The 13,857-nt window shown below is 37.4% G+C and overlaps 1 protein-coding gene across 2 annotated transcripts in view; it reads left to right on the forward strand.

Annotated features, from left to right (window-relative positions):
- LOC148949273 (uncharacterized) overlaps positions 1 to 13,857 on the forward strand; it is an 84,382-nt gene that overhangs the window by 37,512 nt on the left and 33,013 nt on the right. For both annotated transcript variants that reach the window (XM_089093315.1, XM_089093313.1), the window contains exon 4: positions 8,784 to 10,982. In XM_089093315.1, coding sequence (XP_088949441.1) covers positions 8,784 to 10,982 — 2,199 coding nt within the window. The remainder of the gene's footprint in view (positions 1 to 8,783; positions 10,983 to 13,857) is intronic.

Genomic DNA, 13,857 nt, shown 5'->3' on the forward strand with positions numbered 1-13,857 from the left:
CGCTCACGCCCACATTTTCCCCAAACATATCCGATCAAAATTTTGAGATTGCCACCATGTTCGAAGTAGTTGAAAATTCTGGAAATTAGGTCTTTCAGGATGGCAACCCCTCCACAGCCCTCAGGGCAAGGGTTGTAAGTTATGCCCTCGGGGCATATAAGGTTTTTATAGAAATCGTTGCCGTAGAAACTTCAAAATGGACTCATTCGATTGGAAATTTAAATGGCTAGTGCCCTTTTTAATAGTCAAAAGTGATTGGAAGGCGACTAACACCCCTTCCACGCCCACCGTTTCCCCAAACACATCCAATCAGATTTATGAGATAGCCATTTTCTTTAATGTATTGTATGTTCTGGAAATTATATCTTTGAGAAGGACACTCCCCCACAGTCTTCAGGGTAAGGGTTATAAATTATGCCTGGGGACATATATGGTTCTTGTGGAAGGAATGCTGGTATAAACTTCAGAGAGGAATCGTTTGATTGGAAATTGAAAGTTCTAGTTTACTTTTTAAGTGTCAGAAGACATAGGAGGGTAATCATCATCCCCACCCACGCCCTTTTTTCCCAAATGAATCTGATAAAAATTTTGAGATAGCTATTTTTTAAAAAATAGTTCAATGATCATATAACTAAAACTCCGGTGGCGACAAAACCCCCCATGGCCCGGGGGCAGGCATTGCAAGTTATGCCCTTGGGCATGTATGGTTCATAAAGGAAGTTCTTATGGAAGGGATGCTCGTCTAAACTTCAGACAGGGCTCATTTGATTGGAAATTGAAAGTTCTAGTTCACTTTTTAAGAGTCGAAAGAGATTAAAGAGCACCTAGGCCCCCCTCCATGCCCTGTTTTCCTCAAACCCATCCGATAAGAACTTTGTGATAGCCATTTTTATTTTAATAGTTCAAATAATATATAAGGAAAACTCCGGGGTTGACATAGCCCCTAGGGCCCGTGGGCAGGCGTTGTAAGTCATGCCCTTGGGGAATATATGGTTCTTATGGAAAGGATGCTCGTCTAAACTTCAGAAAATGCTCATTTGATTGGAAATTGAAAATCCTAGTTCAGTTTTTGAGTGTCAAAAGAGATTGGAGGGCAACTAGCCCCTCCCCCCCCCACGCCACTGTATCTCCAAATGTATCCAATAAAAAATTTGACATAGCCATAAATTAAAAAATTGTTCAAAAGTCACATAGCGAAAACTCCCCTTGGCCCGGGGGCAGGTGTTGTAACGTATGCCCTGGGGGTATATGGTTCATTATGAAAGGGATGCTCGTATATACTTCAAAGAAGGCTCATGTAATTTGAAATTGAAAGTTCGAGTTCACTTTATAATGGTCAAAAGAGATCCGAGGGCAACTCCCCCCCCCCATGCCTTCTTTTTCCAAGCCCATATGATGAAAATTTTGAGATAGACATTTTGTTAAAAATAGTTAAAAGGTCGGAAAGAAAAACTCCGGTGTTAGTACAACGTCCCAGGGCCCCGGGGAAGGCGTTCTAAGTTATGCTCTAAAGGCAAGCATGGTTCTTATGAAAGGGATGCTCGTATAAACTTCAGAGAGGATTTATTTGATTGGAAATTGAAAGTTCTTGTTGACTTTTTAAGAGTCAAAAGAGATCGGAGGGCAACTAGCCCCTCCACCTTTCCTCGCCCTAAGTGCATCAGCTAAAAATTTTGAGATAGACATTCTGTTAAAAATAGTTTGAAGTTCAGATAACAACAATTCCCGCGTGTACACGCCCCTGCCCCCCCCCGGGCAGGCGTTGTAAGTTATGCCCGGGGGGCATATACGGTTGTTATTGAAGATTTTCGTATAAAACTCATAGAGGGCTCATTTGATTGGAAATTGAAAGTTGTAACTCACGTTTTAAGAGACAAAAGTGATCGGAGGACAGCTAGCCTCCCCCCACACTCCATTTTTTTCCCATACGCAATTCATATAGAAAGGGTCGTCATATAAACTTCAAAGGGGGCTCATTTGATTGCACATCGAGAGTTCTAGTGCTTTTTTAAGAGTCAAAAGTGATCGGGGGCAGCTAGCCCCCCAAGCCCTTTCTCCCAAATACATCTGATAAAAAATTTGGGGTACCCATTTTGTTAAAAATAGTTCAAAGATCATATAACAGAAACTCCTTTACGCTTGGCCATTTCGTTAAAAATATTTCAGAGGTTAGATAAGAAAAACTCCTGTGTCGACGTGACCCCCCAGGGCTCAGGTAGGCGTTGTAAGTATTGCTCTGGGGGCATATATGGCTCTTATGGAAGGTATGCTCGTAAAAACTTCGGAGAGGGCTCATTTGATTGGAAATTTTATAGTTCTAGTCTATTTTTAAAGAGTCAAAAGATATCGGAGAGCAACTAGCTCCCCCTCCATGCTTTTTTTCTCAAACCCATCCGATAAGAACTTTGAGATAGTCACTTTTTTAAAAATAGTTCAAAGATCATATCATGAAAACTCTGGGGTCAATACAACCCCCCGGGGCCCAGAGGCAGGCGTTGTAAGTAATGCTCTGAGGGTATATATAGTTCTTATGGAAGGGATGCTCGTATAAACTTCGGAGAGGGAGTGGAAATTGAAAGTTCTCGTTCACTTATTAAGAGTCAGAAGAGATCGGACGGCAACTAGGCCCCCCCTCTCTCCACGCCATATTTTCCTCAAACCCGTCCGATAAGAACTTTGAGATAGCCATTTTTTTAAATGGTTCAAAGATCTTGTAACGAAAACTCCGGGGTCGACACAATCCTTCAGGGCCGGGGTAGGCATTGTAAGTTATGCCTGGGGTGCATAGATAGCTGTTGTGGAAGGGATGCTCGTATAAACTTCAGAGAGTGCTCATTTGATAGGAAATTGAAAATTTTAGTTCAGTTTTTAAGAGTCAAAAGAGATCTTTAAGCATCTATCCCCCCACGCCCCTTTTCCCCCCAAATGCATCCTATAAAAATTTTGAGATATGTTTTGTTAAAAATAGTTCAAAGGTCAGATAAAAAAACCTCCGGTTTCGACACAACCACCCATGGCCTGGTGACAGGCGTTGCAAGTTTTGCCTTGGGGGCAGATATGGTTCCTATGGAAGGGATACTCGTATAAACTTTAGAGAGGACTGATTTGAATGGAAATTTAAAGTTCTAGTTAAATTTTTAAGAGTCAGAAGAGATCGGAGGCCCCCCCACGCCCTTTTTCTTCCAAATCCATCAGATACAAATTTTGAGATAGCCATTTTTTAAAAATAGTTCAAAGGTCAGATAACACAATCTCCGGTGTCGGCACAACTTCCCAGGGCCCGGAGGACAGACATTGTGAGCTAGGTCCAGGAGCCGTATATGGTTCTCATGAAAGGAATGCTCGTGTAACTTTAGAGAGGGATCATTTGAATGGAAATTAAAAGTTATAGTTCATTTTTTCAGATTAAAAAAAGATTGGAGGGCAACTAGCCCCTCCCGTCCTCCACGCCTGTGGGTTTATCGGATGGATAAATCCATCCGATAAAAATTGGAGGTGACCATCTTGTCAAAAATAGTTCAAACATCAGATATTAAAACTTTGGGATGGACACAACCCCCAGGGACAGGCGTTTTAAGTTATACTCTGGGGGTATATATGGTTCTTATAGAACGAATGCTCGTATAAGTAGTGTTATATCAATCTAAGGAAGCGGGCCCATTGGATATTACTGTGTCAATCTAAGGAAGCGGGTCCATAAGACACTACTGTGTCAATCTCAGGAAGTGGGCCCATAGATAATCGATACAAGTGGGCTATCATTCCTGGCAGACACATAGCCAATCTAATAGGATATTTGATGTTTATGGGTGTAAGGATTTTTATTGTTCATTATATTGATGTTTTATTTTATGAATGTATGGAGTCAATCTTATTATATAAATGTAAGGATTTTTATTGTTCATTATATTGGTGTTTTATTTGATCTTTTATCTTCCCAAAACCGTTCACGACAAATTAATTTTCATTACAAATAAGACTTTGGCTAATGCCTCCTTCCCTTAATGTATAAATCGAAAGCCTAATGCGTCATTGGCGCTTCATTGAAAGCGAATTATATTACGAATATTCTCTTTTCCAGTTATTAGACCATTGAAATGAAAATAAAAATTACGCTGCTTAAATTTTATAAAATTCAATTTTATTTATTATAAAAAAATTTACTTTTTCAATGTTTTTTATTTAAATAGAATTAAACCTTTAGCCTCCTTTAGTATATTAAACGCTAAATGCATATTAAATGCAATCATACCTTGTTGCAATTAAATGTTTCTCTTTCCCCTTGTACTATAAAACATTACATTCAGATGCCTATTTGTACAGAAAATTTTGCCCATTTCGCCTCTGCAGATTTGGGCAGATCTCACACATAACAAGCTGAACATTTTCGATGAAATCAGATTCCAACTCGGGTGTTTAGCTGTTGAAAAAATAAGTTTTGACTATAACTAAAATAAATGAAACCCAAAACGAACAGAAATTGCAATAATAACCGAGTCAAACTCAAATTAACATGAGTAGATCTCAAAACCCCTATGCTTTCTAACAGCCAGAATAAAATTTGCACTATACTGAAAAAAAATATAGTAAATGTGTTCATTTTTATAACTTTAAGAAGTCAAAAATTAATTTCGATTTTAAGGAGAAAATATCAGCGTAAATATATTAAACTGACAATGCACGTTCATTTGAATTGTTTTCAGTAAAGTGCAAATTTATTCTGGGTTTTAGAAAGTATAGAGGTTTTGAACTCTACTCATGTTAATTTCTGCTCGTTTTAAATTTGACATGGTTATTTATTGTAATTTCTGTTCGTTTTGTGTTGCATTTATTTATTGATTTGTTTTAGTTGTATGCTTGGTAGATTATTTGATTCTATTTTTGTTCATTTTTGGTTTAATGGAGGTCTTTTTGTTGAAAAACTTATTTTGTGGAAAAAGTTTTTTTTTTAATTAGTGTCTGTTCGTTTTATATTGACATAGTCTTTTTCAGGGAAAAAAAAATAATAGTTTGATTTTTTCTGTTTTTTCTTAATAATTTATAGTTCTGCCTTGTATTTGTATGCCAGAAAAACTTTTGATACCAATAGATGCATCAAAATAATCAGATTTCAAGGCTGATTTAAAATATATAACTTTCATCAAGTTTAGTGCTACCCATCAAAAGTTACGCGCCTGAGAAAATTTGGCTGATTTTCAAAAAAAGAGGGAAAGACCCCCTAAAAGTTATAGAACCTTAATGAAAATCACACCATCATATTCAGCGTATCAGAGAACCCTACTGTAGAGGTTTCAAGCTCCTATCTACAAAAATGTGGAATTTTGAATTTTTTGCTAGAAGAAATATCACGGATGCGTGTTTATTTTTTTTTCCAGGGGTGATCCTATCGACCCAGTGGTCCTAGAATATTATGGGAGGACTCATTGGAACGGAAATTAAAAGTTCTAATGCCCTTTTTAAGTGACCGAAAAAATGGAGGGCAACTAGGCCCCCTCCCACGCTCATTTTTGTCCCAAAGTCAACTGATCAAAATATTGAGATAGCCATTTTGTTCAGCATGGTTGAAAATATAAGAAATTTGTCCTTTAGGATGACTTAATCCCCCGAAGTCCCCGGGGGGAGGGCTGAAGGTTAACAACTTTGCCCAATGTTAACATATAGTATTGTTTATTCGGAAGTATACAAACGTTTTCAGTGGGGATTTTTTTCTGATAATAGGGGAGTGGGTGGGTCGGGGGGTATGTGGGAGGATCTTTCCATGAAGGAAGTTTTCATGGGGGAATGGATTGCTATGAAGGGGGTGCCGGATTGCCCAGCATTATTTAAAAAAAGATCAGAAATTAAATATAGAAAAAAACAAGTTTTCCAACTGAAAATAAGGAGTAACATCAAAACTTAAAACGAACAGAAAATATTACGAGTTTGGTTTGGCTCACACCCTATTCAATGTCTTTCTATCTAATAACAATATGTTCTTATACTTTATTAAAATATACTTATCCTAAGTAACGGCCGTTGTGATTAAGGGTTATTTTTATAGAATCTTTAAAAATTTCGAACTTTAGATTAAAAAGCAAGATATTAACTAAGGGGCGAACCCCCTAATATACGTATTAAAAATATATGAATATAGAAATTCGTTACGTAAGTTAATTCGTAAGTTACGTATATTTATTACTAATTAAAACGTTCGTCAATAAAATTAAACAAGTTTCCAGAAAGCCATTACACCAAATAAAAGTAAATTAATATGCAAATTTTGTTTTAATTATTCATGTACGGTGAGCCAAGATCAAAACCTGCATTTATTCAAAAACGTTCAAAAATTAAATAAAAAAATAAGTTTTTTAAACTGAAAGTAAGGAACGACGTTAAAACTGAAAACGAACAGAAATTATTCTGTATATGAAAGGGGCTGTCCCCTCCTCAACGCCTCACTCTTTACGCTAAATTTTTTTATTGTTAAAAAAAACCAGAGTCGTGAGAAAGTCAAACTTAGCGTAAAGAGCGAGGCGTTGAGGAGGGGACAGCCCCTTTCATATACGGAATAATTTCTGTTCGTTTTAAGTTTTAATGTCGCTCCTTACTTTCAGTTTAAAAAACTTGTTTTTTAATTTATTTTCAGGAAAACGCGTGTTGTGGGGGAAGGTAACTGCCTCCTGATCACTTTAGCTCTTGAAAAGGGCACTAGAAATTCAGATTACCAATCTAATGAGTCTCCTCCGAAGCATATACAGCCACCCTTTCTATAAAACATTATATGCCCCAGGGTTATAACTTTCAACCCTTACCCCGAAAGCTGTGGGGGTGGGGGTGTCTTTCTCAAAGACATAATTTCCGGACTCTTCAACTACAATGAACAAAATTGCTATCTCCAAATTTTTCAGTGGATGTCTTTGGGGGAATGATGAGCTTCGGGAGGGCTGAATGCTCTCAAATCACTTTTGACTTAAAAAGGGTACTATAACTTTGAATTGAAAATCCAGTATTTTGCAGTAAGCATCAAGACATGGCTAATTGTAGAAAAGGCCAAGACAGGTAGTCCGAATAATTGAGAGGCAAATGTTTAAATGGCACGGGTAATGACAAATACTTGTGTGTTAGTTTTTGGAAAAGCACGCCTGCCTCGAGTCTCAGTTGACCAAGAATTTAAAATTGACATAGGACCGTTAGATTGCCTGCAATGAGAGGCAAACAAGGCACGCCCGCCTATTGTCTTAGGAAGATTGAACAAGAATTTAGAATTGACAAAGGACCATTGGTTTGCTTGGAATAACAGGAAAACAATCGTTTAAAGCCATCTTCATCCTCCAAATAGTACCCTATTCATTGCCTAAGCTCAGCCCCACTTTCTTTGCAAATTTAATTTTTACAATTTTTGGGTCACCTGCCCGAGACTCTTGTGTGGGTGGGCGCCTCCAAAAATTGTCCAGAAAAGAATAATTTTGTCCTCCCCCCCCACAAAAAAAACGACAAAACAATCACACACTACTTTAAAGGCTCAAACCCATCACCCAAGCCGTTAATGGAATAATGCAGACATGTTATTTGCTAGCCTGGATACGAAACCTCTCTTAAGATTTATCTCTGAACCTTCCCTCCTCAGAGTCAAAACTTGAATTGCAATTGAACCCCCCAAAACCACTGAAATTTTCAACCCGATCTCCCCTGCCATTCTCGAAATATTGCAGACACTGTATTTTGTTGACCTGGGTACATTTATTGTTTTACAATTTACATCACTACTTTACCATGAATAGATTCATGTCCAACAAAGGCTTAAAATATCAGATCTTTTAAGACGATTTGAAAGAAAGTATTTTAGCCCTCCACGCTCAAGCTAGAATTTGAGGTCTACATGGGTGCTCCCTCCCTCACCCCAAAAATTAAACTCAAGATTTCAGCTTGATCTTCCCAGCTGATCTAAAAAAAAATTGTAGGCATACTATTTTGATAACTTGGTAACGGGTACCGTCTTTTGATATTGCTCGTTACTTAACCGTGAATAGGGTCTGATAACCGTGTACAGTCTAGAAGACACAGCATTTTTATCTCCTCCCTCCAATACAAATTTGATGCTCCCTTGCCCCTCCTCCATTTCTTCGCCAGCACTACCTGAAAGTTTCAAGATAGTTCTGAGTCGTTTCCAAGATATTGCTGACATGGCATTTGATAACCCGGACACACATAGTCTTTTGATTTTGTTGTACCCTCTCTCATATGTCAAAATTTTATTTCCACGTCATAACCCGGTAGATTATATTGCATTTTGATTTACCTTGCTGCTTAATCGTTTATAGATTATAATTCCCGTTGGAGTTAGAAGTGCAAAACATTTTGGTGGATCGTTGACTAATTTTTTTAGCCCTCTCCCTCCCCCAGCACAAAGTTTTTGGTCCCCTTGCTCTACCCTTCACCACTGATTTGCCTCTGTTTCTCCCCAAGTCAGGATTTGAGGTCTGTTGGAGCCCCTCACCCAACATTCCCTGAAAGTTTCAACTCCATCCAAAAGCCACTCCCCGGTTTAAGCGCAATAAAGGGGCACTTTCTAAAACAGTCAAAGACATGTGTAATGTCATATTGAAAATTAGTTTTGGTTTTATTAGGGCTTATGTACGAGTTATGTACGACGGCCTTGATGTCATTGCATAAAAAAAATGACTTTAAAATACGTTCATTCGTCAAAAAAGCGAATGGAAAATATGTGTACACTAAATATGAATTTTTGAATATCCTGGTCTCTGTTTTGTTTTATTATTTTTTATTTTATTTATTTTTTTTAGGAGAGAGTTATTCGTACTCTGGAGTCTCACCAGCTCCTGCTAATCGATGAAGTATCGGATGACGAAATAGAAAATTCTATGTTTTCGAAAACTATCCCTATTACATTTCGCGCAAGTTCTTTTACAAGGAGTAAATCGGCCGTTGATGCATATGCAGAACTTTGCGAGCTATGGAATTTTAGTATCGAAAATGACCCAAACTTCAGGATTTGGTCGTGTCTTCAAATACCTAATAAGACCAATAGATCAACCTGGAAGCTCGCTGGCTTGTCGTTTGGTAGTTTTATTAATGAGCAGACGTTTGAAGAAGCAGTTGTCCTTCAGTATCCTGAAGCCGAAATGACGTTGCACTTAAATAACAGTCGAACTTTGGAAATCAAGATAAATGGAAACGGATATAACCGAAAAATCGTAATGAGCTATTCAGGTGTTCTTGACTTTGCATTGCTTGACTCGACTGAAAAAGGCATTAAGAAACTGTACCTACCATATACACAAGTACCAGCACTTTTGATGTCGTGTGGTGAAGAAACTGAGTATTTGAATTTAAATTTTAGATTTGGATTGGAGCCACGTGATCAAAATATGCTCAGTGCTTTTGTGGATAACGCAGTTTTAGCTCTGTCATTAGAAGAAAACAATTCTAAAAACGATAGATGTCGTTTGCTAAGAGCCATTTTGAATAATCCTGACAACTTTCCGATCAGAGCATACGATTCTTGTGTTACAGTCGTGTCTTGTGACCAAGATGAAGCTTATGATTCTGAAGATGATTATGAAGATCAAGATTGTTTATGGGATTTATTTTTAAGGGACTCCGCCAAGACCAAAGAAACGTTCTCCTTTGCTTGGAGTTTATCTATCATCAAAAGTCAAAAAACTGTAGCTCTTTCCAAAATAGCTCTGAGAAAAATATTGGTAACCTTGGCTAGTACAAACTATTTAGAGGAAACTCAACTAGCGTTGAATTTGCATCTCTTTACTGAAATGCATTTGAGTTATTGGTTTGACTATGACTCCATACTAAATATAAGCTTTGATAGTGTTTCCCGTAGTAGTGCAAGAGACACTCTGAATGCCGATCATTTTCTTGTGGGCAGTGTTGTCGTAACTCCAACAACAATAGTGTATTATCCAATGATGTATGTAAGGATGAATAGACTGTTTAGAAAATTTTCTAATCACAACTTTGTTGTTGTTGCCTTCCGTGATGAAAATCTAGAGAAGCTTCAGGGTGAAAACTCCTTCGAGTTCGTGAACTGTGTGTTAAATAATGGACTTGAACTGAACGGAAAAGTATATTATTTTCTGTGTGCTAGTGCCAGTGAGCAAAGAAGTCATAAGGCTCTGTTTGTAGACTGCAACGGCATAGAAGAAATTACTAAGTTGAGAGGTAAGATAATTCTAAACCAGCATGAGTTTGATTCCGTTGCTCAGTATTCATCGAGACTTAGTCTTTTTTGCACCACAGTTACTCCCACCTTTGACGTACCCCCTGAAAGATGGGCTTTTTTCGATGATGTATTTGCAAATAACCGTGATTGTCTCACAGATGGTGCTGGATTGGTCAGATTTTCTGTTGCGAGCCAAATTTCTGATATACTGAAATGTAATGACATTCCATCGGCGTATCAGATTCGAATTGGTGGTGTGAAAGGTGTTCTTCTAGCAGTGGAAGATGAGTTTTTTAATAAAGTGGCAGGATTCGATAAGGATATTTTGATCAGAAAATCTATGAAAAAATTTGAAAACGATGATTATAACTTGGGTATCGTTTTCTACTCCAGATTCATTCCGGCTAAACTCAATCGTGAAGTTATAACTCTTTTGGAGTCGGTTCATTATGATGTTGTTGTAGAATTGCATGTCTTGCAAGAGAGAGCACTTTCTATAAATGTTGAAATGTTGGTAGATCCGAAATTAGCAGCTGCAAAATTAAAAAAATTGCCAATCGCTGGCTGGAAAATCGAACAAATTCAGCAATCTTTTGACCTGCTTAATGAACCATTTTGGTTACAGGTTTTGAATAAGTTTTTTGAACTTGATGCAATTGACATTGTCAGAAAGACCAAAATACCTCTAAAGGAAGCTGTTATGGTCCTTGGCGTTGCTGATCCATTTCACATTCTTTGCCAGGAAGAAATTTTTCTACAAATTCAAGGAGATAAAGATGAAGAAGGAGCTGTTGTAGAAGGACTGGTAATACTTATTACTATTTTAAATCGTATTGCAACTCATGTCTTCTCTAAAATGTCTTATACTCTTCGTCTTTTCACCTCTTTTTCTCCCCCTCTCTCCTTATCTCTATCTGTATGATCTTTTACTGTTTCATCTACTATTTATTATCTATCTATCTCTCTTACGGAAAAATTTGTGCTGGTAAAAATAAAGCTTAAAAGGAGTGTAAAATGAAGTTAGTAACTTTTCTCTAGGTTGTTAAAAAATGCAACAAAAAAACATTAGTTGTACAGCCAAATGACTGAGAATTGACTTGAAAACATGTTTAAGTGCTTAAATCAATGATCAAACTTTTCACTATCTCACTATCACTGATCTATTCCACCGTATAAATAAGGTAGCTAGGGGAAAAATTTGAGATTTTCTTTCCGTTGTCTATAGAATAACTCCACAGTTCTTCCATCTTCTCATATTTGTCAAAACATTGTAATTGTTACTAATGAAGGAATTACGGAACCAAAGAGGGGTAACAATAAAGAATGTTGCATATTTTGCTGAAATGTTGCCCTAATTTGTTTCTTTTCTGTTGCAAAGGAAAATTTTCAAAGTGGAGTTGTCAAAAGCAGGTACGATGCAAACATTGAGCTGTAAATATTGCCTCTTATGTTTACTCTTTAAATTGCCCTTTAACTTTTATTGGAACACCATATGTTTCACAGAGTTTGTTTTTTAACTCACTAATAACCATAGTACGTGTCGCTCTTATCGACCATCACTCTGTTATTTTAGACAGAATCAAAAGTGATTGTATGACAAGTAGCCACACATGCCCCCTATTCTCTCAAAGACATTCGATAAAAAAATTGTAATAACTTTTTTGTTCAGCATAGTTGAAAGGTTCAATAAATATACCTTCGGGGATGGCAACCCCCAAACCCTTGGGGCTAGGGCTGTAAGGTATACAATTCGCCCGTTTTTTACATATAGTATTTGTTATTGGGATTGGGGGTTATCCAAAAAGGCTATTAAGGCAATTCTTTTAGGAAATGTTGAGGGGAATGCTGAGTTAAGTCAAAACACACTGTGTGTATGTAGGTTGTTAAAAAGGCTAATCTTAGGGTATTAAAGTCGGTACTTTCCGGGAATGAAGAAAGGCATGATCAATTGACCAAAAGGCAGTATTTGCACACTGCTGCTACTACTACAACTAAGACTTCAACTACTACTAATTCTAAGGCTATGGATATTAAGGTGAAATTTTCAGGAGATGCTGAGGGGGAAGGTAAACCAAATCAAAACATAGTTTGAGCATACAGGTTGTCAAAAGGAAATATCAGCAATATCTTAGGAACGGCTTAAATTATTAAATTGAAACTTACAGGGCATAATGAGGGGGGGGGGGCTAAACTGACCAAAAGGTAATATATGCGTACTATTACCGCTACTACTTCTAGTACTGCTACTGAGACTAAGGATATTAGGCAAAGGTTAAGGGTAAATTTTAAAGGATCTTGAGGGGGAAGTTACACTAAATCAAAAGACAATATGTACATGCAGATTTTCAATAGGGTGGATGGGCAAAATTATAGGAACTGCTTAGTGCCTTAAGTTGAAATCAAGGGCGGATCCGGGATTTTTTTCGGGAAGGGGGGTTTCTAATTTTTGACTCAGTTTTCGACTAATTTTACTGATTTTTACCTATGTTTTACTAATTTTCGACTTATTTTCGACTCGGTCAAAAATTTCGGGGCATTCGGGGCATATTTCAGGGCATGTTAAAAACAGAAAGGTGCTATGTGCTTACTGCTAATATTGACGCTAATGGTATTAAGATGAAACTTTCAAGGAATGCTTAGGGGTTGTTTGAAATAAATCAAAACCCACTCTGTGCATGAATGTTGCCAAAAGGCTGTGTGAGCAATATCTCAGGAACAGTTTAGAATATTAAGTTCAAGCTTCCAGGACATATTGGCGGGAGATGTTAAACCAAGATGCACTATGTTCATGCTACTACTACTAATTCCGCTGCTAGTCTACTACTTTTACTAAGGGCAATGATGTTAAGAAGGAATTTTCTGCATGTTGACAAGAATGTTTAGCTAAATCAAGGCACTATGTTTATGCAGGTAGTCAAAAGAAGCATGATCAATGTCTCAAAAACAGATTGGAGCATTAAGTTAGAACTTCCAGGGTATGTTGAGGGGTATTTTGAACTAACCAAAAGGCACTTTGTGAGTACTACCACCATTTTTTCTGCTAATACCACTCTTACGACTTCCACTAGGCTATTACTGAGTCTAAGAGCATTAAGGGAAACTTTATTTTCAGAAAACGTCTAGTGGGATGTTGAACTAAATCAAAACACATGATGTATGTACGGGTTGTCAAAATGGCGCATCAGTAATTTCTTAGGTATGGCTTAGATTTTAGGTTGGAATTTTCACGGCATGTTAAGGGGGATGTTGAACTAATCAAAAGGCACTGTGTACAAGCTGTACGACTACTACAACTATTGAGGCTAAGGTTATTATAGTGAAACTTTCAAGGGACGTTTAGATGGCTGTCGAACTAAATCAAAACAAACTGCCCATGCAGGTTGTCAGAAGGGTGTATCAGGAATATCCTAGGACCACTAAGAGTATTAAGGTGAAACTTTCAGGACATGTTAAAGGTGATATTGAACTAATCAAAAGACACTACCTGCATACTATAATTGGTGTTACTGCTACTACTATTACTACAGCTGCTACTACTAATACTACTGCTAATAAAACTAATGATATTAAAATGAAATTTTCAGGGAATATTGAGCAGGATGTTAAACTAAATTGAAATCCGCTATGTGGATGCAGGTTATCAAAAGAGCGTAACAGCTATATCTCAGGAACAGCTTAGA

This window comes from Artemia sp. Qi Xiang Cuo, chromosome 8, assembly GCF_049724085.1.
Source record: "Artemia sp. Qi Xiang Cuo chromosome 8, ASM4972408v1, whole genome shotgun sequence".
Lineage (NCBI taxonomy): Eukaryota > Metazoa > Arthropoda > Branchiopoda > Anostraca > Artemiidae > Artemia > Artemia sp. Qi Xiang Cuo.